Source organism: Anastrepha obliqua, chromosome 3 (assembly GCF_027943255.1).
Source record: "Anastrepha obliqua isolate idAnaObli1 chromosome 3, idAnaObli1_1.0, whole genome shotgun sequence".
Taxonomy (NCBI): Eukaryota; Metazoa; Arthropoda; class Insecta; order Diptera; family Tephritidae; genus Anastrepha; species Anastrepha obliqua.
The window spans coordinates 15,186,210-15,212,143 of NC_072894.1; the positions used below are offsets into that span (position 1 = coordinate 15,186,210).

The following is a 25,934-nucleotide window of genomic DNA, read 5'->3' on the forward strand; positions in this document are numbered from 1 at the left end:
GTCATAAGAACAAAATTAGAATACCTTTCTGCGCAAATGCGCGTGACTGTAGTGACAAGACTACAATCGTTTCCACGACAGTCGGTTCTACGTTACCGAAACGACCCGGATTTATATCCGGCCAACGACTGTCACTCCAGCAGCATTCACCGTATGTAAGTATGGGGAATGTTTATGCTGCTACAACAACAACAACAAGACTACAATTAAAGTAATCTTTCATCGAACGAATGAAAACTGTATCCTTAGATTAAGATTTCAGTAATCGTAATTTCGACTACGATCACTGCAATCGTAATTTAAACTCATTCTTTGAACGATTTCATTAATTTTAACCAGGTTTTCTTAACTTTCAATAGCCACTGCAATTATAATCATTTGGTAGTCAAACTCCTTATAACATAGCTCTATCCCATCTTGCCATTTTGTTAAAATTCTCTTTAATTTCTACGTAACACAAACCTTTACAATTGTATCCAGTATGCCCACATAGTTGGACTCAGTGCTAAAGAAATCCATAAAATGATTGAAACGCATCGACTTCTTTGCCGGAGTCGTCTCACAAACTGTAGGCGTTTCAATATGTGTCTCGCCATGCAGTTTGCCAGCCTCCAACTTATCCGGGCTGGCGGTGCAATCAAAGAAGCTACCCGAGACCGACAACAAACCAGCATCAGAGACGGACGAACGCCGCTTACCCGACCCAATGGGTGTCCCTTCAAATTGTATACGCTGTGAGAAACGTTTCCGTTTGCGCTTGTTAAAACTAATCGGCAGTGAATCACGGCGATCCGTATTGGGTGTGTTCGCAATACTTTCCAAATACTAAAAGGAAAATAACGGTATTTTTATAAACACGTGAATGTACTGCAATAAATTAAAAATATATTTACATCGCCAAATAGGTAATCCATCTCGTCCGCGTAGCCATTCTGTATGGTATACCAGAACCAATCGGACTTGAGAATATGAGTGCGGTGATTTTTCGGATCTGGCTTAGATTGAGTGGTGTGTTCATCAACAACCTAAATTATGAAAAAAATGCAATATTTTATACATATACATATGTACAATATATTTGTGTAAGAAGGTATAAATGCATAAACGATGTAAGCCTGATGACTGCTCTTACGCGCGCACAACTAAAATTTGCTGTTTTCCTTAATTGTAAGCAGTAATAATTGATTCGCGTGAAACAGTCATTTGTCAGGCATGGAAAATTTTCCAATTTACAAAGTGTTGAAATAACAAAGATGCTCGCATGCTTTTGCCTTAAAATCAATTTGAAATTTAGATTTGAATTATAAACAATAACAGGGCAATCGGAAAGTATAGTAGATGGATATGTATGTAGTTATGTATTTATGTGTGAATGGGATGATGAGTTTGAAAGACTGGAAAGTTTTCGTTTGCGATATTTACTACAGCTTTTCAGATCACCCTGTTTGCTTAAGCAAAATTAAAAACGGCTGAAATTGAAATGGGCTGCGAGGCTGCGAATTCGCGAACCGAAATTAATTAAGCGTTCTAAATATTAGCTTCGAGAGTACAAAACAATTCGCACAATAACAAATCCAGCAATTAATTCGACATTTATGATGTGTAAGTAATACAAATATAATGGCATGAGTGAATATTTTGGGCGATGTGATGATTTAAAATTAATCCAACAGATACTGAGTTAGTAGAAATACAAAAGACTTATTATTTGCCAGCACAATAAATTATTTTCAAAACGCTGAGGAGGGTTAACGGTGCAGCGAAATCAGCCATGTGTCCATAAAAGTTAGCAAATATGTAGCTACAAATATCAATATCATTGAAGACAAGGTTTCTTTTTAAACGAGAAGTGAAACAAGGCAAAAGCAGTGCGTTTAGAACAAAAATTGAAAAATATACGACACCAATTTCAGACTAAAAATAAAGATGAGGATGGCAAAATAAGGTGTATTTGATCTCATATAATTTATGTGTCAAAAATGAGTAGAAATACATATAATTTGCGTAGCATTTTTAATATTTCTCACTTGCGAAGCGTAAAATGTTTTTAAAAAATATTTCAATATGAAAAGAAATTAGCTGTAGAGTGCAGAATAGTGAAGTGGTTACAGTTTTCAAAATAATTTATTGTGCTGTCGCCTTAACTATAGCAAACGTTTCATAAAAGTTTCATAAACATTTCCCAAAACCACATAATAATATTTGTAAATTACAAACAAATTTCAACAACAATTAACACACTTACACAAACAATCGATTAAACGGAAATATTTTCAGAAAACACGCCGAAAAATAAAACAAAAAAAAAGTATATATCTAAATGAAAAAAATATGTTAAAAATGCGATGCAAATTACAGGACTTCACTCGACAGATTTTTGAAACAAATCAGCTTATTTCAATTACAAGGCATGGGTTGACCAACCCAAAAGTAGGTATTCGGTTAGCTGGCAAACATACAGTAATGGCCAAAACTAAAGCAGCCCCTTTACAGGATTTTTAATAAAGCCAAATAATTCAGTAAAAACCACGTCAAATATTGCATATTTTTGTACCATATTTTCCTTATTAATTCGGTATTGATAAAACGTAACAAAAATTATTCATATAAAAAACTAAAATTGAAAATATCCGCAGTACTCAAATATGAAATGGTCAAAACTAAACCACCCCTAATTTTTATTTATTTTTTTAATTTTTTTTTAATTTTTTTTAAATTTTTTTTAAATTTTTTTCTTATTTTTATCCCTTTAATTTTTTCTTATTTTTACCCCTTTCATTTTTTTCTTATTTTTATCCCTTTAATTTTTATTTATTTATTTATTTTTTATTTTTTTTTTATTTTTTTTTCTTATTTTTATTGTTTTTATTTTTATTCTTTTTAGTTTTTTTTGTATTTTTTTTTTTACTTTTTTGTATTTTTTTTTTAATTTTTTTTTTTTGGTTTTTTTTATTTTGTTTTCTTTTTTATTTTTTTTATTTTTTTTTTTATTTTGTTTTTTTTTTTGATTTTTTTTATTTGTTTTTTTTTTGGTATTTATTTTTTTTTTTTTTTTTTTTTTGTAATCAAAGCCCGGTTTGGTTGTTTGTTAGATGAATTCTCTTACTAAGGCTACTTTGAGAATTTACAGCGAACATGCGTAACTCAATAAATTTATTTTTATTTTTATTTATTTTATTTGTTTTTTTTTTTTAGTTTTATTCTTTTTAATTTTGTTATTTTTTACTTTTATTTTTTTATTTTATTTCTTTTATTTTTTTTATTTTTGTGATTTTACTTTTTTTTTTGTTTCTTATTTTTATTCTTCTTATTTTTATTTTCTTTTTTTAATTTTTATTTTTTATTTTTTTTGTAATGTTGTTTTCCATTTCTTGTTAGATGAATTCTCTTACTAACGCTACTTACTACGCTACTTTGAGAATTTAGTATTGTAGAACAGCGAACATGGGTAACTCTATAAATTGGAGAAGCGATTTATAAAGACACAAGTTTGTATAAAAGTATACGATCAACACGAGTGTGATTTCGCGACGTATTATAAAATTCCAACGAACGGGGTGTGTTTCTACAACACATAAAACAGGAATGAACTTCAAGCTTTAACTTGAGGCAGGATAAAAGAAGAATTAAATGCGATACAAAAGGTTTTTCTGATCCAATAAAAAGTTAATTAAATGTGCCAGTTAGTGCCAGGACCATTAAAAGACAAGCGGTGAAGACCGGACTGTTCAGTCTACGATCAACGAGAAAGCTGTACTTGAGTTTGCCAAATCCCATCATAACTATACATACAATTCAGAAATGGAAAAATGTATTGTCCAATGTGTTGTTGAATCCAAATATAATATAAAAGATTCAGATTCAGGTATAAGGCAAGTAAGAAGGCCAAACAGCAACGATTAAATCCTAGGTATAGTATCGCAACTACATACTAAGTATAGCAGGGGAGATATTTTGGTCTGATGTTGCTTCTCTGCACAAGGAATCGGTCCTATCCACCGAATAGAGGGTGAAATGGATCGCGTTATGCATACGAAGAATTTAAATTTTGCTGTATGCTAAGGAAGAAATGCCATTAAATTCGCAGTTAATGGAGGTTGGAGGATAACGATCCTTAGCATATGTACCTCTAGGCACTGTAAAATATGGTTAGACCAAAATTCTATACAGGTCATAGATTGGTCCGCTCAATCTCTTGATCTCAATCCGATTGGGAACTTTTGGGAGATTATGAATTTGAAAATTAACAGAGAAAATTGTACAACAAAGGAATCTCTGCTCGAGGCTGTTAAAGAAGACTGGTACAACATATCGCCGGAAGTTATCAAAAACTTAATTTCTTCTATGCCAAAGAAATGTGCTGAAGTCATCAAAAATAATGGGTTTAGTACAAAATAATAAACAATAAAACGTAAATAACTTACTATTAAGGTAGGGAGTGCTTTAATTTTGACCATTTCATTTTTGAGTACTGTGCATATTTTCAATTTTAGTTTTTTATATGAAAAGTTTTTAATAATTTTTGTTATGCTTCATTAGTACCGAATTAATAAAAAAAATATTTTTCAAAAATATGCAATATTTCACGTGGTTTCATTGAATTATTTGGCATTTTTAGAAATCCTGTAAGGGTGGTACTTTAGTTTTGACCAATACTGTATATTCACATTCTTCGAGATCAAATATGCAGAATCGAAATATTGAAACAATAGTGAAATTTTACGTTAAATTAACCTCAATCTTTTGTTTTCTTTTTATCTGCATTGCTAGTGGGTATCTATACTTTCCATTTCTTGTTCTTTTGCGAAAAAAAGCAATATGCAAAAATAGTAATGGAATGAAATGCGTTAAATACCATTAACGAGCGTCCAACATCGTTTAGCAAATTATTACGCTGCTGACAGAGCGCAGTGTCCTGACTTTGCACAGCCTGATTATGAGCCTGAATTTGAAATAGAGTATCCTGACGCGTTATCTCTAGGTTAAGTGGTAGATTTGAACTATGAATGGACGATGAAGATGAAGGAAGCATTGGAATGGGAGCAGGATTTATAGCGCTGGCAGTGGTAGAATTACTGGCAGCAATAATAACCGCAGCAGATTTGAGCTCAGAGTTCTCAATGCCGCTCGCTTTGTGCGCCGCAGATGGCGACGGTGATGGTGCGGATAGTGCAATTTTCGTCAACGATTTCGGCGTGCCAATGGCCTTTGCTGCAGCGCTTAAGAATTTAGCTGGCGCTTTGGGCGTTTTGAAACCACTACTCGGCATCTCGCGCTCACATTTTTCGTCCTTTTCTGGCGTCGTCACACTGCATTTGTCCTTCTTACTGCTGCTACGCGTTATGCGATCGCGTAGACTGCGAAATTTCTCCTTGACCGGTTTGCGTATCGATTCATTAAACGTAGTTTCCATGGAGGCAATCGAACAAAATGAATCATCCGCATTGCAGGCCTCATCGTAGTTGGGCGCAGCATCTAGCGCTACCGAACTGCGACGTGGACGCAACATTTTCGCAATAGGTGTGCGCACAGCCACAAAACTCATGGACCTGCGTATGGAACGTGTAATGGAACCGGTGCGAATTAGTTTTGGTTTCTTCGTACTATTCGGCAAAACAAAAGAATCCACCGACATAAGTGAAATGCTATCAAAGCTTTCGCGTTTACGCTTAAGTTCATTGAGATCGCCGAAATCTTCTTCATGCGCGGGGTTCATGTCGTCCGTCTCCATCGGAACTACCGCGTTTTCTCTTCCTGCGGTTACTTGTGCGGCCTCCTGCCTGGCAGTTAATATGGGTGATATATTGTTCGGATTATGGAACGCATCATCTGCTTCTCTAGTAAGTATGGTGCCATCGACGCCGATTTTAGTATCAGCATTTTCATCATTAGCATCAACATCATCACTGGCAGCCGCATGAGTCGCTTTTATTGGCGTACTTGCATTTTCATTGGTTTCATTAGCCGGCGATACGGGTACCGAAATTTTTTCTTGCACTTGGCTTGAATTGGCATTTATGCCATTTTCTGGCAATGATTCAGGCAATGACAATTGTGTTTGCTTTCGTGGCGTACTTGCGCTCGGTTGACTGACAGCAAGGTCGGCTTCATAGGGGTCATCTATGTCCACGCCTTCGGGCAGCGGGGAGCCACGTTGCAACTCCTTATTTCGATCATAATCGACCACTAAACGCTCATCAAAGTAGACACCATCATCATCGATATCGACGTCAACATCAACATCTTCAACAGATGCAATCACATTTAACGCCACATCCATTTGACGATCATCAGATTTTTCTTCAGTCTTTTTTGCAGTATTTTCTTCAGTCTTATCAGTAATTTCACTTGCTGGCTTTTCCGCAACTATTGCGGTTGCTCCGATATTGACCTCTTCAGGCTGTTTTGGGTTCCGTGAATCGAGTTGGGAAATGAGTTTAGGATTTAGTGGATCGGGATTGAGGTGAGGGTTAGTTATAGATTGGGGCTTAGGTGAGTTGCAAGAGTTAGTCATGGTTTCAAGAAAGTAACCACCAGTATTAGGCATGACCTGTAAATTTGTAAATTGGTAAATATACATAGAAAATTTCCAAAAATGCTCTAATAGTGAGTTTCTAATGTACTAATTTTTTGTGTTACTGTTTGCGAAAAAAAACATTGGATTTAGTTATAAATTTATTTAAGTATTTTTTTTTAAACACTACTTCTTGGTAGGCCAACGAGCAAATAATTATATTGTTGATGTCACTTAATTTTTTTTTTTTTTTTTGTCTCATAAATTACAATAAATGATTGTTTTCGTCTACAGCGGCACAAACTATGTTACAAATTGTTTTTCCAGTTTTTTGTTATTATCTCAATTGTTTATGATGCAAAGTGCAAAAAAGTACAAATCAATTAGTAGCAGCATCGTTACATACAAAAATTAGTGCCACCAAACCAGCGCGCGCGCACACACACTCTGTTACACACACATGTACACACTCGCAGAGCACAATAATAACAACATGCAAACAGCTCAACACAAACAGCAACAGCAAACGGCAAACAGCAACATTCTAATGTTGTTTGTGCAAAATATTTAAATATGGAAAAACTCACAACATGCGAGCACTCGGGATCATCCAATTCTGCCGGCACGCCCCCATTGCTGATCAACACATCCACCATGTGTTGATGCTCGTCCGCGGGAAAGCCAAAGAAGCAAATCTTCTGACCTTCAAACGCTTTCAGTTTATGCTCGCGCGAAAAATCATCGGTCGTTGCACGAAATTGCAGTTCGTCGCGCCGTTCCCAAGCGCCATAAACCCAGGCCGGTCGCACCACGGTCAAACGAAATGTTTTTGCGTATCTAAAAAGAAATAACAATAAAAACCCAAAAACATAAATAAATTGCCATTAGTGGACAGCTGACAAGACTAAGCAACTTACTGATACTTATCACCGCCGCTTTGATTGCAAATTAAATGTGTGATCTTGGAATTCATGTCTTTGCGTATGCAGCCGCCCATCGAATGTATCAGATTGACGAGACGTGTCTATGGGACGAAAGGAAGTATACAAAAATTCAGCAATCGACTCTTTAACAGGAAATGACAAAGAAAAACAACAAACAGAGTAGCAGAGTGTTTCGATAAACATTTCACACTCACCAACTCATCCTTTTTGCGGATGCCCGTAAAACACGTCACCACGCCACGCATCGAGTAATTGTAAATGGGTCGCGCGTTGCGTATAAGTCCATCTTTTGACTCGGCCGCATGTTTCAAGGCAGGTGGGCCCAAGATGCTGGAAAACAAAAAAAATAAATTCATTGTAATTAAAATTGACAATGCAAGCAGGTGTAGAAGGAAAAATAACCTGTCAAAATGTACAGCCGTCGCAAAATACTTAAAAACGATACCCAGTTTTCTCAATTTCGAACTTTTTTTATAATGACACTTAAATGTTTCGCATATTAGGTTTTATTTTACAAATTTAAAATGTTTTCCATCTGTATCAGCCTTTTTTTCAAGGAAAAAAATAATTAATTTTTACTTCATGTACAAAAGTGAATACAATGCGAAATTCCTTCGACAAAAATACTTAAGAACGAAGCAAAATACTAGTGACATAATAAATAAAAAATAGTTTAAAAAAACTAAAAAACACACTTTTATTGCTAATCGAACTAAAAAGTAGAAAATAAATTTTAATGACAAAGGGACCTATAATGAAGTAATAGCAAATCGAAAGATCAGTCATAGTCAACTACCTCAGAACAGAATTATAACAAAAATTAAGATACAAATAGAGTAATTCAAATTAGAGTTAAAAGCGTGGGATGCATTTTGCTTCACTTTCATAACCTTCTGTACATAGGTAGTTGCCAATAGAATGATTGTAATATTTACTATATCAAGCATCCCACGCTTTTAACTCTAATTTGAATTACTCTATTTGTATCTTAATTTTTGTTATAATTCTGTTCTGAGGTAGTTGACTATGACTGATCCTTCGATTTGCTATTACTTCATTATAGGTCCCTTTGTCATTAAAATTTATTTTCTACTTTTTAGTTCGATTAGCAATAAAAGTGTGTTTTTTAGTTTTTTTAAACTATTTTTTATTTTCTACTTTTTAGTTCGATTAGCAATAAAACCGTGTTTTTTAGTTTTTTTTTTTAACTATTTTTTATTTTTAGTATATGTAGGTGTTTACGAGTAATATACTATTACACAACCGCACACTAAATACTAACCTCAATGGTGGTGTGGAAACTAAAAATTCCCAGTTTTTGTTTAAAAAAAATACCCAATTCATGTTTCTACCGGTATGGCAATATTGGCAAATGTTATAAAAAATGCACATTTTTCAGCGCTCTCACGAGAAAAAGAGTTTCCCATCTAGTCATCTATGTTGTTTGTTCCGAGTCGATCAGATTTTTAGAAGCCAGTGAAAATTAAGCTCAAAGATTCCGTTACAGTCATTCATACATACAACCCGAGCTAATAAAAGTGTGTTAAAAAAAATAAAATATTAATCCTGGCAATCCTAATAAGGATAATGGAAAATTTATCTCACATGTCTCACACTGCACTCGTTCTTCGTGACTATTTCGCCAAAAATTCCACACATATCGTTCCGCAACCACCGTATTCGCCTGATTTGGCTCCGTGTGACTTCTGGCTATTCCCAAAACTCAAGAGACCACTACCGGAAATGGACTATTTGGCATGTTTCGGGGATTGGAAAACTCGTTGGCATAAGTGTATTTCATCGAGAGGGCATTATTTTGAAGGGGATGAAATTGATTTACAAGAATAAATGACGATTTTTCATTTTACAACCAAATTCACCTTACTTTTTGCCCACAGGTAAAAAAAGAAAATATTAATCCTGGCAATCCCAATAAGGATAATGGAAAATTTTTATCAAATTATTGCATTGTCATCGGTCCTTGATAGGTGTGCAAAATTTCAAGTCGATCAGATGTTTAGAAGCCAGTGAAAATTAAGCTCAAAGATTCCGTTACATACATACATACATACATACATACATACATACATACATACATACATACAACCCGTCCTAATAAAAGTGTGTTAAAAATGCAAGCGAAAGGGAAAAGTATATATTCATATTATATTTTGTTGAAAATCCTTTTTGTTTTCTTACTGCTGCATAGCGCAAAGTACTTAGGGGTAATTCTGGACTCCAAACTAAGCGGGAAATTTAATGTTGAAGAAAGGGTAAGGAACGCAGAAATTGCTTTATATGCCTGTAAACGTATGCGTGGAAGAAGATGGGGTCTTCAACCTAAGCATACATTACGGCTGTATAAGACGGTTTGCTACAACAACCTATTTTATCGTATGGTTCGGTAGTTTAGTGGAAAGCTCTAAGGAGAGAGTACAATACCAAATTACTCGGCAGAATACAAAGATCAGCCTGTACAATAAAGGTCGGTGCAATCAAATCATGTCCTAGAGAGGATCTCAATGCACTGACACACGTTATTCCAATAGACCTACATATTAAGAAGACGGCAACTATGAGTGCATTTAGGTTAAATGAATCGGGTCGCTGGAGAGAAAAAACGTATGGTCATGCTAGTCTTTTATTGCGACAAACTCAGTTAATCTCGGTTAATCTGATTAGGAATTTTGCCACTCTCTTTCCATCTAAGGAAGAATGGAATAAGGAATTCTCTCTAAACAACTTCGACACTACAGTCAATACGGATTACAGTAAAATGGGCTGCGGTATTGGAGCTGGTATATATTCTCATAGACTTGGAATGGAAAAATCTGTGCGTCTCCCTAATACCAGCAGTGTCTTCCAGGCGGAAATACTGGCAATTGGGGAAGCCTGTAGGCTACTAATCACGGATTTCTCTTTTAAGGGCAGTATTCTCTCGGATAGCCAAGCTGCAATCCAGGCACTGGGTTCGGCTACTACAACCTCTAAAGTGGTCGAATAAAGTAGGAATAGCCTCACCATCTTGAGTGAAAACCATAAAGTTGCCTTAATCTGGGTCCCGCGACATCAGAACATTGAAGGTAACGAAAAAGCAGATGAACTGGCAAGAGGGGGATCTGCCATGAATAACGCTCTTGCAGAATCGGTATTCACACCATTAGGTGCAGGCAAGAATGCAATTTGCCAAAAATACCTCCGAATCGCGGATTGTAGGTGGAAAGACCAGACGAAATGCAAAATTAGCAGAACGTTATGGCCCACCTACAACCTCAAGCAATCGTCGGCATTAATAAGCATGAAACGACGGGACGCCTGGAGACTAACGGCAGTCATAACTGGTTTTTGGAGAACAAGGAGACAATCTTCCATTTCCTCTATGAATGCCCTGTCCTATGGAAGGACAGAATGTTAACCCTGGGCCAACCGCTGTTCGAGAATCTCGAAAAACTGTCTGGCTTAGACGTCAACAACCTAATAAGGTTCTTAAACCGCACAGACTGGATATAGTCATATTGTAAATAACCGTCAAACAAGTTGGTAACGAGGATGTGGCAACAAAATGGTGCGGAAGCGCTAGTTAGATTCTGGAAGAATCACCACTTTAACCTACCAACCAACCAGCTGCATAGCGCCTTAGGGTTGACATTATTTTATTATGAAACCTCTACAACGTTCAACAGTAATAAATTCCCATACTGTCTTGACCGAATCGTTCTTAAGCCTATTTCTCACAAAAGGAACACTGAAACCTACTAAAACGCATTTCAATGAATGTACCGTTACGGCCCCGTACTCGATAAAACATGCGCATACATATGTATATAGTTGTCAACGCATGGTTCTTAAGTATTTTCCAACGGCTGTAACATATGTACATACGCAGAGCATTTTCCATATTTCGTCGAATTTGGCGCATGCAATGTGTCCACATCGCATAATTATTTAACAGTTCATGGCCAATAATTATTTACAGCCATTGAATTGCTGGTGAACTGCCGCCAAATGCACCAGCTCTTAATCACGTATTGTACATATGTACATAAATTTAATTTTCTATTTTGGCAATTAAACTAAAACAATGTAATTATCGGGAAATCTTGATGAGCCACTTTGAGTTGATGCGCTTTTTCTGCAAATGCCAGGTGGCACATCGCTGGTGATCAATTGTGAAATTTTGCGAAAAATTTCTCTTGGAATTTTGAAGGAAACTACGCACACGCATATGATTTATGAGGTGTGTATGTTTTAGACCATCTAATGTTGGAATTCAGCGACCTGAATCATGAGACTCTCAAGCTTTTTCTTCTACTGGAGCTAGTGGGTTTATGATCTGGGTATTCGTATATGCATAAGCAGCTTATAAGTACATAAGTTATAAGTACATAAGTCATGGCGGAATACACTCGGAGGTTTGCCATTGCCTGCCGTGGGGCGACCGCTATTAGAAAACACGATTTCTTCATTTTGGTGTTTCACCAAGATTTGAACCTATGTTCTCTCTGTATTCCTAATAGTAGTCACGCACCAACCCACGCCGGCCGCATAAGTTAGGTATTCAACAAAAAAACAAAAAACGATTATTAATTAGCTAATTGTAATAGAAGCAGGGAATTATGACCTTGATTTAGATAAATATTTTAAACTACATAAATATTTTTAACTAAATAAACTACTTAAGAAGATTTGATGGATACGTTAGGGAAGTTGAAAACAGCCGAAGATACGATACGAAATTTTCGAAATAATGAAATTGGAAATCAAATTTTAACGGTGCAAGTGTAGTAGACGCAGACCTAGGTATTTATTCAAAGACTAAATTACATATATTACTTAAGTACTTAAGTATTTTTTAGTAGTTAGACCAGAGGCGTACCTGGAAGACGTAGCGCCTATGGCAGCGCATTTTGAATTTGAATTTCTTTCAAAGATGAGTCGTACAAAAAATTGTACAAATTTATCGCTGAGTCACTTGGACGGTACGAAAATTGTAATGTAAGCCTAAAAAATCCACAAAACGACATGATGGCAAAAAGCAAACGTCTTGTCTATTGATAATTTCATTGTGACTCTTGTCAAGAGGGATCCTTTTGAGTCATCAAAGGCCTTGCAGCTGAAATCAGCAACGTAGTATCAGCAAGCCCTTTACGGCGTCGATTGTAAAACATGAACCTACCTGGCAGAATAACTCGAAAAGTTCCGCTGTAGAAACAAGCAAATTTAAGGAAGAGCAAAAATTTTGCTCGAAAGCATAAGTTATGTGTGAAAAAATTGGTATAGCATACCTTGGAGGAATGAAACGAAAATACATTTATTTGCAAATGATGCTGGTCGAAATGTGAATCAAATTTATTTTCATGGACATACTTCAAGAAGTGATGCTACCATTTGTTGAGGCGAGTATGCCAGTGGCTTCTTATACAATATAAAATATAATGAACCAAAACACTACCCAGTATTGGTACGTGAATGGGAGTTTTTTTTTTTTTTTTTTTTTTTTTTTTTTTTTTTTTTTTTTTTTTTTTGAGAAAATAATGTTACTGTTATGAAGCGACCAAGCCAGTCACTCGGCTTTAACAACATTAAAAATCATTGGGGAGAGTTAAAGAAGCGAATCGCAAAAGAGGCATTCAAAAATAAGATTATTTATGACAAAAAATCAAAGAACTATGATATTCCAATGCCACAGCAACATGCCGTAGGATTATCAATTCTATGCCAAATCGAATGCAAAAAGTGATTGACAATTATAGTGAAATTTTTATTATATTAAAATTGAACGTGCTATAAAACTGCATGCTTTGAAGTTTTCTAATGATTCTGATTAAAAATATTAAAAAGTTGAACACATTGATGACAGTTTTTCAAACTTTTTTAAATTTTTGTGAGTTTTGCATAAAACTTGGGTTTTTGAATTATACGGTTTTTGTTGGAGAAGTATTGTGCATTACTAAAAAAATAATAACAAATTAGTAACTAATAAAAAAAAATGAATAACAAATAAAAATAAACAAAAAACTAATAAAAAAAATTTAAAAAAAATATTAACAAAAATTATAAAAAAAAAATAAATAAATAAAAATTAATAAAATAAATAAGTAATAAATAATAAAAATTAATAAAAAAAATAGTACTAAATAAATTAAAAAATAATAATAAATAAATATTTAAAAAAAAAAAATAATAATATAAAAATTAATAAAAAAACAAAATTGAAAAAAAAAAATTAAAAAACTAATAAAAAAACAAAACAAAAGAGAAAAAATAAATAAATAAATAAACAATAAAATAAAAAAAAGAAATAAAAAAAATAAAATAAAATAAAAAAGGAAGAAAAAGAAGAAGTATTTTAAAAAACAAATTAAATTAAAAAATATAAATATAAATAAAAAAATACAATAGTTAAAACTTGCCCTCGGGCTACTATTATTTTGAACACAAGTGCATATTAAAAATATATGTGACGAGGGATGATTCTTAATAAGCACCTAAAACTACTGAGCAGCAGTTCATTCACTTTTTCACGTACAGCCACATCAGCCTACAGTCGACATACATATTTCATAGAAAACAGCTGCATATACTTTGTATAGAGTAAATAACAGAGTACCATCGGCAAACACAGCCAAGTAATAACAAAGTAATATCAACATAATAATACACCTCATTGCAGATAACCACATTTCAAATGCCTAAAAATAGCAAAGTTCTCCTACCCTTAAAATAAGAGTAAATTTATATCGCGCTCGTCACCTTCACACAAATCACCCCTCTATACGAAAAAACCGAACATTTTACAAATATAAATAGCCGACGTATATTATGTGACTAATGTTTTTATGCGATACACAGATGCCTTAGGAATTCCCAGTTTCTATACAATGATTTTTACGAAAGATTTCTTATTATTTTTATAGAAATGAAGTACTTTCTCCATGTTTATTGAGGATGTGAAATCTTTCTCTACTTTCTCGACTCTTCTTAAAATGATTAAGGCACTTATAAATTTGCATGCGGGATAGTAATAACTAAATGCTTTTTGAAGCTTTGGGTGTGTTTTGGGTAAAATATTTGCATACTCGTAAAAGTCAAACGTAGCTTTTTGTTTGAAACTCACTTCGCAGATCGCAGTACAAACACACACTAACAAAAATAATGCAATACTCAAAGTTCTTTGCACACAAATGTAATACTTACAGAGTCCAGTTCACTTGATTAGAGACAATAATTTTTATGGAAGAAAATGGTTACTACAGCAACCGTTTTTGATTTGGTAACAAAAGAGTTTCTGATAATTCAAGTGAAATCATTCAAATATTATTTCATCAAACTTCATCAGTTGTAATATTGCTTTTCATTTATTGATTATTTTTATTTAATTTCGGTTTTTTAATAGAGGGTATGCCCTTACATACTAAGTACCCTGCAGTAAAAACGTATCGATTGCTAAAAAATAAGTAAATGTGTCGTACAGTTATCCCATTTTTATCAAACGCACAAACACCAATTTTTAGAAAACCTAGTTTTTATATTATATCTTCTCTTCTAAAAGTATCCAATTTTTTCAATGTAACAAAAAAGATTCTATTATTTCTTTTTATTTATTGTATTCCCATCAACATATTATCCATGATAACCAATACACATATTCCGACGCTTATTCCAATATTCAAAACACTTTTTACTGGCAGATTTTGAAATCGGTTTCAGTTCCTGCTGCGAATTCTCCTTCCTCCTTACCTAAAGGGCTCATCATATTACCCCGTGAGTCATACGAAAGAACAAAAATTAACTTCGTTTTTGGTCAAATTTGGAAAGAAATCGGAGTGAAACACACCACAGCAATTAAAGAAATCAGTCAACAAAATAATTTTAATTATCAACAGGACTGACGTTTTCGCGGGCATCACGTCATATAAAATTTATCAGCTCAAATCAACGAAAATAAATAAACAGTAATTAAGCATTTTTGATGCTTTTGAAAATCGTTAAAAGTTCTACAAGTTTCATTTCCTAGCGGGCCACTAAAGCTTAGACGAATGACAACTCTTGCCTTTTAACTGGCGGGCAAACACACATGTTTGGCCATCACCGTTGCAGCCGTTCCCCAGTAGTGCAGGCACTGAACTTTCAGCTACAAAAACACAACGAGACTTTTATGCGGCTTAATAAAAATTCTTTCATCAGATTTGTTTATGTTTGTTCGCTGTGTTTGTGTTGCTTTTAACAACATGGCCAGCTAGCAGGCACATACTATTAGAAGAGCAACAACAAAAAACACCTACAAAGCAATAACAATACTATTGCAAGCAACAAATTTATTCCTATAAAACTTTTTAAGAATTTTGGTCATCGCCCTTCGCAAATATAAAAGCAGACAGTACAAGTTTTATACAAAATGTTCAAGTTAGAGCATTCAAATTTAATAGTAAAACCAAGCATTTCAATAAAATTGTCGAAAAACAAAATAAATCTTCTCCTATATGGGCATTTCCCTCAGAACGTCCTCCGCAGACAAAATATCGAAAGTTAATGAAATTACATTGTTTTAGTATATTTTCGTAGGGAAGCAAAAAAAAAGAAAACAATTTTTTTTTTGTACATAATTGATTTATTTATGTAAATACATACTTTTAAATGTTTTAAATCCAGATGAGCAAAAACGGTGGCGAGACAATAAAAATAATTGCACAGGGTGGGGAGAAATTTTGAAGGAAGATCAAGCAATATTACAAAACGATAAATTGAAAAACAAGGACAAAATTCGGAACGCGGAATGCAAGTCATAATCCTATTTAAGGATAAAGTGAAAGTGCTCACGGGCATTCTCACAGGTCATTACAGATTGCGCCGTATCTGCACATGATTGGGATATGGTCCACACTTACTCCTGTCGTTTTTACGACTAGTCTCCGGAGAATACGAACTCACCTTCTTCTTCAATGTGACGCTAAAGTGCGGAGAAGGTTGAGAAAACTCGGCCAGATGTAGCCAGAAGAAAGACAGCCCAACCCAGATCTGTTTTTAAGCTTAGGGAACTGGGTCTGGATGAGGTACCGTGATGAGTAGGGGGCACAAAAGACCATGAGTTCGAAGTGCAAACCGCCATTTCATTCATTAATTCAAAGCTGAATGTTAACCAAAAGTGGCAAGAGTTGGCTGAATATAAGATACAAAGTCGGGAGAAGCTCGCAAACAAATCTTACAAATGCAAGTAAATGTAGGCAAAAATGTGAAAAGAAGTGGAGGAAAAATTTAAAATATTCGAAGTTTTGCTTAAAAAAATATAAACAGTCCATATGAAAAAAATTGATACTATATCTATTTAAATTTGTTTCTGTTAATTATATTTGATTGGGTTCTTACTTCTGTAAATGCTGTAAAGGACGTAGATATCTACTCCGACAGCCAAGAGGCAATTAGGGTCTTGGGCTTGTTGTTTGTGCGTTCGAAATTAGTCAATGAATGCCTCACTTCTCTCACGATTCCATCCGAATACTTTAATATTAGGCTCATTTGGGTTCCCATTCACAGTGGCATAGAGGGAAACTGCTGGGCTAATGAGTTGACTAGACAGGAGACCCTAGAGCAAGTTTCATTGCAAAGTAAGGGAATTGGGGTTCCCTTGAGAAACTGTAATCTGCTCCTAAAAAGCTAAATCTCGCGTCAACCCAGCGAGCGCTGCGTTAGTTCGCAATCGTGCAAAGTCGTAAGATCTTTCTGGCCACGGGTAGAACGGAAGCACTCGGGGAAACTTCTTAAGCTAAAACAATCGCAGTTATCGAATTAAGCAATTAAGCAATTAGGTATCCTTACCGGATATTGTCCGTTGGGCATCCATGCGGTAAGACATGGGATTGCTTCAAACCCTTTCTGCAGAAGCTGTCTGTAGGACGAGGTGAAACGATCTCAGCACCTTCCTCTCAGCTGCCCTGCTGTCGTCGGGCAAAGATTTAGACATATGGGTTCTCACTTTTTTGCTACCCCTGCGGATATTGCGGGTTTAAATATCACACACCTGGTGAAATTCATCAATAGCTTGAAGCGGTTACTACGAACGTAATTAGCCACTGCTGGTCGCCATCCTCCAATCTAAAGCCCCTACTTCTTTTTTCCATCCATCTGGTTCTTTTCCTTCTGCTTTCAAAATTGGGCTCTTAACAATTATATGTGAAAAATTACATCATTTAAATGTCCACGATGAGTTGAAGATTGTTCAGCAACACTTCGCGCTACAGCAGTAATTTTCTCAACAGAACGTCCAGTTTTTGGTCTACCAATCCTCTTCTTCTTCCGCTACAGAACAAGTTTCTTGAAATTGTGTCACCAACTTTTCAAGTCGGCTCATTCGGAAGATTATTCCCACAAAAAAACACAAAGTTCGCGATATGTTGTTCTTAAAGATCATCCATTTTCATAACAGGTTCCAATAATTTTAACGCGGTTTTCTATCGGGTAAAATTTTGCATCTGTGTTACCAAATGAGTCGTGGAGGGCATTCAACGAATGCAATGTTTCATAGACTAAAAACCATGATGAGAGAAAAAATATTTCGAATCACCCTGTTTTATTAATACATCCACTGTACATACATATGCATACATATTTACATATACTCGTACATCAACTTGAGAATACACATTGTGCAAGAATGTCGAGCAAGCTAAACAATTTTGTTTGTAGAATTAAATAAAATACGCTTAAAAGTATTTCAAAAATGTGAAAAAAAACGTGAAATTGATGTCCTTGTAATGTAATCGACGCTATAGCTGTTGCTGTTATCCCCAAAGCAACACACAGTTGACTCAGCTGGCTTTGAACTATGTAAGAGGCCAGAGACACGAGCAGAAACGATGACGGCGACAGACGCTTGCAGCTTTTAAACTTTTTGAGGGTCTCCGGTCTTCTCGGCTATTTGGGGGCACGCAACGCATACTCAAAAGGGAACATGCAAACAAACAATTGTAAATACATATGAACATATATGTATGCATATATAAATATTTATATTGATGACTACACACATACATATGCATGCATTCTTACATATCCTCCACTCATTTGCCTGGGCGCTCAGCTTTTTTTTGATACAATTTCTCATTTTAATACGTATTCTTCAATTTTTCCAAATGCTTTTGTTTTCAGTTCCACACAAGCACAAGCGCAATGTCAAGATGAAAATTAAATAAATGTTTCATTGCAATATTAAAGCAATAAATTTTTTGTAAAATTTTTTATACGATAAATAACAATTAGATTTCTGGCGTTATTTCAATTTAGTCGGCTATTTCTGTTTCTATTGTGCTTTTGAATTAAATATAACTTTGTATTTTATAAAAACAAAGTATGCATATATTTATATAAAAACCTAATTGTTTGTGTGTGCCCACGCCTGCTACCTTCTGAAAGCATCGCTTCGTTCACTTCATCGTTCGCTACTTTTCCTCATCGGCACTTTTACTTTTCATGAATGTGTCTCTTTGTTGTTGCTATTCTAATGATGTAGCGTTTGAAGTGGTGAAACGATGTGGTCAAGCCGGCAGCTGTGACTAACGTTTATAGTCCGTCAAAAGCGCCTACCATCTGTATCACTGTGTTCTGCACTTCAGCTGATGGCGAATGGCAACGAAAAAAGACGGCAAATCATTTCGGATTTCGCTGAAAAATCAACTTGTTTGCGGTGAGAAGACAAAGTGATCAATGCGCATTTTTTGGCAACGTGTCACAAATGTGTTTCCGTCGCCTAAATCGTCATCAGCACACCGCCAATCTCAATGAATAGCTATGAGAGAAAAAACATCCATCATCCGCCATGGTGTCCCTCACTGCCACTTTGTAAGCATTTGTGTATAAGTGTTAATATGCGAGCCTAAAGATGTATTGATGTGTCTTTATTATTGTACTATTATTGCGCTTAGGCCTACTATGCGAAATCAGCCGAATGCCGGCGACATTTTGCTGACTCTCAAAGGCCTTGTGCATCCATTAAGACCTCAATGAAATATTTGCACTTGTGCATGCGTATCCACATACATGCATACATATATAGTATACATATGTTTATGTGCATACACATATACGTAAATATTGAATGCATGCCCGTTAATTTAAAGGAATGCGTGCATTTCTGTGCACTGTTATGCGCAAATACGGTGATGTCCAATACAGATCCTATTTTTGTGCAAACACTTACGAGGCAACTAACGCATTTACATACATATATTTATGTATGTATTTGGAGGCCACTTTGTGGTATTCATATTTATATATGTATCTATGTAAGCGTGAAAAAAGCTTAGCGAATGTGATCTTATATTTAAATTTGCAGTCCATCTAAGCTTAATAACTTTATGTTTCGCATTTTGGTTTTATGAATTCAGCAATTTACGAATTAGCAATAAAGCAACAAATTTAGTTATTGCTTTTGTTTATCTTCAGGCACTCTTGGCTATAACGCATCCAAAATATTTTTATATTGGAAATTTTATATTTTTATTGAAAAGTAACATCCTGAAGGAGGTTCTAAGATGTAGTTAATGTAAATATAATACGAATTATCGAAAGATCCATGTTGTGCGCTATGACAACGCAGAATCTAAAATCTGGACTCAAACAAGTCACTTTTCGAACACTCAAAGCAACTAATGGATCAGCCGTCATATGCCGCCCTACAGCTTCCTCTTGATCCCGCATTTCCAATATAAACAGGGCCGTTCTGCAGTCGGTTTTTTCAATTGCGGGTAAGTTCAAACCAGAAGAGACATGCCTTGGGGCTGCTTCTCCGAAAAAGTGTTTGGTCGCTTATTTGTGTTTACCGCCAACTTGAATACAGTTTTTATGAATGAAATTTACCAAAAAGCATCATTGCCATCAACTGCAAAGATATTTGGAAGAACTAACCAACCTACAAGCGCACAACGATCCCAAGTATCGAAGACGAAAGTGCGTAAATGGAAACAGCAAAATGGGATTGAAATGCTGGATCGGTCTTCACAGTCGCCTGATGTCAACCCTATTGAAAATGCGTGGGCAAGAGTTAAGCAAAAACTCAAAGGAAAACCAATATGCACGGGCAAACAGTTATCAAAGCAAATTAGGCTGATTTGCGGTCGATTACCTTCAGAACTTCGGCAGAACTAACACAAAGTATGACTCGAAGATGTGAAGCCACTATAGCTAATGGTGGTGACTATACAAGGTGAAGTCCAAAATAAACAAGACTGAGCTAAAACAGAAACGACAGGATATTTGTTCTGATAACTTCGGGTTTATTTATTTAAAATAGTCCCATCTGGCCTCGATACACTGTTTTGCGCGATCTAAAAGCTTTTCGAAAGATCGGAATGTCTTCATTGACCGGAATGTCCTTCAGGATGTCGGTAAGAGCTTTTTGGATGGCCTCTACGGACCCAAAACGTTTTCCTTTCATGGCCAAATGCAGTTTTCCTAAAAGGTAGAAGTCACAGGGCGCCATATCAGGCGAATACGGTGAGTGAATATGGAATGGATTGATGGATGCGATTTCTAGTCAAAAAAATCAGTCACAAGAGTGGATCGATGAGTGCATTATCATGCAATAAGAGCCAGCTTGCTCCGTCGCGCTATTCCGGGCGAATTCGACAAATGCGATGCAACAAACGTTTCAAAACGCCAAGATAGAAAATTGCATTAACGGTTTGGCCCGTCGGCACGAACTCCTTATGGACGATTCCCTTGGAATCGTAAAAACATTCGGCACTTTGACGCTTAGTTTCAGGTTCATTTTGGAAACACGGCGTTTCATCACCAGTTACAGTGCTGTAAAGGAAGTTCTCGTCTTTGCTCGCCTTTTTAATGAGGTCTTTCGAATGTTGAATTCTGAGCAATTTTTGGTCCTCAATTAACATGTGGGGAATGATACGTGCACAGACCTTTCCTAAGCCCAAATGATCAGTTAAAATGCAATAAATCGATGTTTTTGGATATATTCAACTCCAATTCCATGAATTTCAACGTTGAGTTCGGTTCATTTTTGATAAATTTACGAACAATTTCGATGGAGTTTTCGGTGATTACTGACTTAGGATGGCCCGTATGTTCATTGTCATTTATGTTTTCACAACCATCTCTGAAACGTGTTAACCACTCATGAACCCTGGCACGACATAGACAATCATTGCCATAAACTTTTTGCATCAATTCAAATGTTTCGGTAAACGTTTTACCGATTTTAAAACAAAATTTGATATTAGCTCTTTGTCTCATACTCATTTTTGTACCGATGACACAAACAAAAAGACAAATTAAAGACACTTTACGACGCAATAACTTCGCTTCCACTGAACCGAATGTCACCAAGCTTTCACTGGAAGTCAGCTAGGGATGTAACTTCCAACGCACTAACTCATTAAAAAATTGGCGCCATCAAAAACATTTTTAGGACGTCAGTCTTGTTTATTTTGGACTTCACCTTGTACATTTTATGGCACATATTGCCTGTAATAAATATTCTAAGCCCGTACAATGTAGTTTCTAAGAATCGGATTGGTCAAATACAGATCCGATTGGGCAGACTATATAGTATATAAAACATATTTTGCTGCTACAACAGCAACCATCTGAATCCATTAGGTGAATCTACCTCGATTCACTATCGTTCTCAACAAAGTTAGTGAGTGAGCTAAGGCTTTCGTGAAAAAGTTTTCAGTGAATTGTGTATGCTTTAAAGATCAAATGAACACAACATTGAAAAGTTCAGAGAACAAATTTTACAATAAAGAAGATAACCTTCTCAGATGAGACGCATTTCAAATAAGGTGGAAAGGTCCACATTGTCATATTTGATACTATGCGTCTACCACAACACGCTATTTGTTTGGTGCCCATTTTGATTTGGTGAAGTGATCGGAAAGTTCTTCTTCGAGTATGCGTTCCCATAAGATACAAAAAAACACTCAAGCTGTAATTGATATCGAAGAGAAGTGACTTCGAGAGGATGCTGAAACTTGCCCAAAAGCGCGGCAACAAAAGAATTCTTGATGACAAAAATTGAAGATGGAGTTACTTTTGTGACTTAATCGTGCAATTTGATAGCATTGGATTTCTTTTTTGTGGAGTTTTTGGAAAGAAAGTCATTTGGCAATATGGCCAAAGAACTGCGCCCTTACTGAAATTGAACCGGCACTATGCAAAAACGTATATTGTGTACTATACACAACAGTCATCTGTACTAGAACTCTCAATTTTGTTCACACATTTTCGAACAGCCCGGACGAATTTTTATTATTACTCTAAATGAGATCCAGTATTACGACTTTTTTTTTGATGATTTCAACTTTTATGTCAGCACTTTTTTAAAATTTAACAAATTTTTTATACAGTGGTAATGTCGTTGGAAAACTAAAGAAAATCTAACAAATAGAATTTAAAAATTTTTATAGCTGCTCAAATTGTTCAGAAACTCGAAAATTTCGAACAAATATTTAAGTAGTTGACCAATGAACAACTTTCGAGCGAGTATCGAGGCACTCACACTACTTGATAGCCGGGTATCTGGAGCTATAATATGTACACTCCGTATTATTCGATCTTAATAAATAAAGACTGGGTTTTTAAATTAAAGGGGCAGGAAAGTGGTATAATATAGAAGGAAATTATCTTCCACTTCCTGTTAACGCTTAGCAAACCGCATTTTGAAAATTTCGAAGAGCTAACCGGTATGGACGTAAAAAAATTAAGCTGTAAGTGTAACGACAGCCGCATCATTACAGTTTATGACGATTACTCATGCCGTAACCCATAAACAGCTGATATGGAAGTAGAATTATTGACAAAATTTGCATTTTGTCATAAAAACACAACACAACATAATTTTCCACTAAGTCAATTCATTTTTCGTTGTTTCTATTATTCAAATTTTTATCTCAAGTATCAAAACAAATGTGAAGTATTTCACGAACAGAAACCAAAATTCAATAGATACGTACAGCTACGGTTATGGCTACGGCGTTATGTTGCGTCACCTATAATCCTTTACAATGATGCCCATATGTTTGATCAGAACAGCTGATTGCTCTGGTTACGGTTACAGCTAAGATACCGCACCACTAATTGCAGCTTTAAGAGGTTTCTCAATCGGACAGACTGGTTATAGTTATGAAGGAATAACCGTATAATATGTTGGTAGCGAGGATGTGGCAACAAAATGGTGCGGAAGCGATAATTGAATTATTGGAGAATCACCACTTCACCCAACCAACCAGTATAATATTGTAATTTCCATAAATGGTCGGTGTGGTGAAATCATTCGAGAAGAGTGGGGAAGAAGAAATCCATTATTTTTGCGGTAGAGGGATGCCGTGATCGATGGTATATCGTAAAGTATCTATGAAACAATTTGAAGTTTATGCTCGCTGTGAAGGTGACATTTCACACTAAAAAGATCTTTTGCTGTTTTTTTGTTTGTTCCATTCAGTTGTGAGTTACAGGGTGTTTACAATGGAAGTTAACAAAGAGATTATCCGGTACATTTCGCAATTTTCTTGATTTATGGTGCCGATTCTGCAACCGCCGATTCGTCTATTCTGTGTAAAATGTCATCAAGATCGGTTGAGTAGTTTTCGAGAACATTTGACAACCGAATTTGAAAACACGTTTAAAGTTTTGAGTAACAATGCAAGTGGCTTGGAGTGCAAACATTCCAAAGGCTGTATCCCCGCAACTATTATTCGCAAAGACTTGACAATTTAGGATAATATTCTTGAGATGTTGTAGAAATTAATAAGCCAAAAAAACGATTTTTTGAATCCACGTAACCCATGTAACCCTTAAAATAAAAAGGCCTAACATTTTACGGCCTTTAAGTGTATCTTTAAATTTTAAACATATGCTTGATTTCTTAACTAAAATGTATGCGAAACTTATGTGGAATAAACAGTTTTTGTTATTGTTGATTAGAAAAATTTGATTTTCATTCCATTGTCGTTATGGTACCTATACTTATGTCAGTCACTATATACACAGAGTTCTTTATTTTGTTTATAAAACACTAATTTCCACTTGTAAAACCCCCAATGCGCTGTAATCTGTCTTCTATTTAAAAACGTTACCGCAACTGACTAAATTTAATACCTCCCATTATGGCAAACAAATGTTTCGTGTCTCTATTCCGCGTGCACTTATAAACGCGATAAAAGAAAATAGCCTCAGTGATCATAAAAGTCCCACCACGATTTTGCAAAAATATGAAAAAAGAGAAAATAACCAAAACAAAAAAAGAGCAAAAAAAAAAAAAATAAATAAAAAAAAAAATAAAAAAAAAAATTAAAAAAAAAATAAAAATAAAAATAAAAAAAAAAATTCCGCACAATAATAACAATGAGAATTTTAGTGCGACAATTTTAAAGGGGGACTCGAAGAAAGAAGAGTCTGCGGTCGCCAGCAATGTGCATCATAGGCAAAACAACTTGAACCAAACGAAATGATAAATAAATAAATCAAGATGTACAAGCGTTTACGTATGTCTATATTTGCATATATTTATGTATGTATGTATGTATGTGGGTATTTATATAAGCGGACAGACGAACGCCCGTAAAACGATGAATGAAATTTGCAGATATCAACTTCAACACTGTTACCGCCACACCGCCACCAGTAGTATTGATGCTTGTTTTCACTTTACGCTAGTAATGTTGATGACGATCCACCATCAAATGTCAACAACAACATCAATAAGAGTAGGTGCTTGGGTGTGTATGTATGTATGTATGTATGTATGTATGTGCACTATAAATGCTGCGGAGAAGTGATGATAAATAAACATGATGACGATGTTGGCAGCCACATTATGATGAATAGTTCACTTGTAGCCATCAAACGCTCGAGATCACAAGGAGCAGAACAAACAAAGCCATCGAAATACATACATATGATACGTACGTATATTTGTATGTTTGCACACTCGCGATATGATATATGGCAGCATAAGTGGAAAGCATGCGAAGGCGCCGCAGGGGTGCCTGTGGTGGGCGGCCGACAAGCAATTTTAAAAAAATGTGCACTTTTTAGAAACACACCGGAAATGTAGTATTTTGTTTGTTTTTGGTTTTTTGTATTTGTTTACCTTCCAGAAGGCAATAATTTGTTATTTGTCGCATTTCTTTATGAAAAACTACAATATGTATGTATGTACTTATGTATATACGAGTATGTCCATTTTAATTAAGGGGTTATATACCTTGTGAGCCCGAAAAACTGGACGATTGTCATAATTTTTTTTAAATATGTTCTAGAACTTTTATTCAAATGAGGCATAGATCATACTTAAGGGTAACTCTCGAAGAATACATTTTGGTGTTTTTATTTTAAAAAATGTTATTATTTATTGTTGATATCGCCCCTCCCCGAAACGCCGTTTTTTAGAAGAGGCTTGCGGTGATCACGGTAGCGCTTGAGCAGCTCAACTGAAATCAAAAAAATTAAATGATGGTTGTAGA

General features: G+C 35.3%; 1 protein-coding gene across 4 annotated transcripts in view; it reads right to left on the reverse strand.

Annotated features, from left to right (window-relative positions):
- LOC129242969 (protein ECT2) overlaps nucleotides 1–25,934 on the reverse strand; it is a 66,918-nt gene that overhangs the window by 10,593 nt on the left and 30,391 nt on the right. For 3 of the 4 annotated variants that reach the window (XM_054879948.1, XM_054879947.1, XM_054879946.1), the window contains 6 exons: nucleotides 7,653–7,788; nucleotides 7,432–7,538; nucleotides 7,102–7,351; nucleotides 4,856–6,550; nucleotides 894–1,025; nucleotides 463–825 (listed from right to left, as the gene is read on the reverse strand). In XM_054879948.1, coding sequence (XP_054735923.1) covers nucleotides 463–825; nucleotides 894–1,025; nucleotides 4,856–6,550; nucleotides 7,102–7,351; nucleotides 7,432–7,538; nucleotides 7,653–7,788 — 2,683 coding nt within the window. The remainder of the gene's footprint in view (nucleotides 1–462; nucleotides 826–893; nucleotides 1,026–4,855; nucleotides 6,551–7,101; nucleotides 7,352–7,431; nucleotides 7,539–7,652; nucleotides 7,789–25,934) is intronic. The other variant, XM_054879949.1, reaches the window with a different exon arrangement.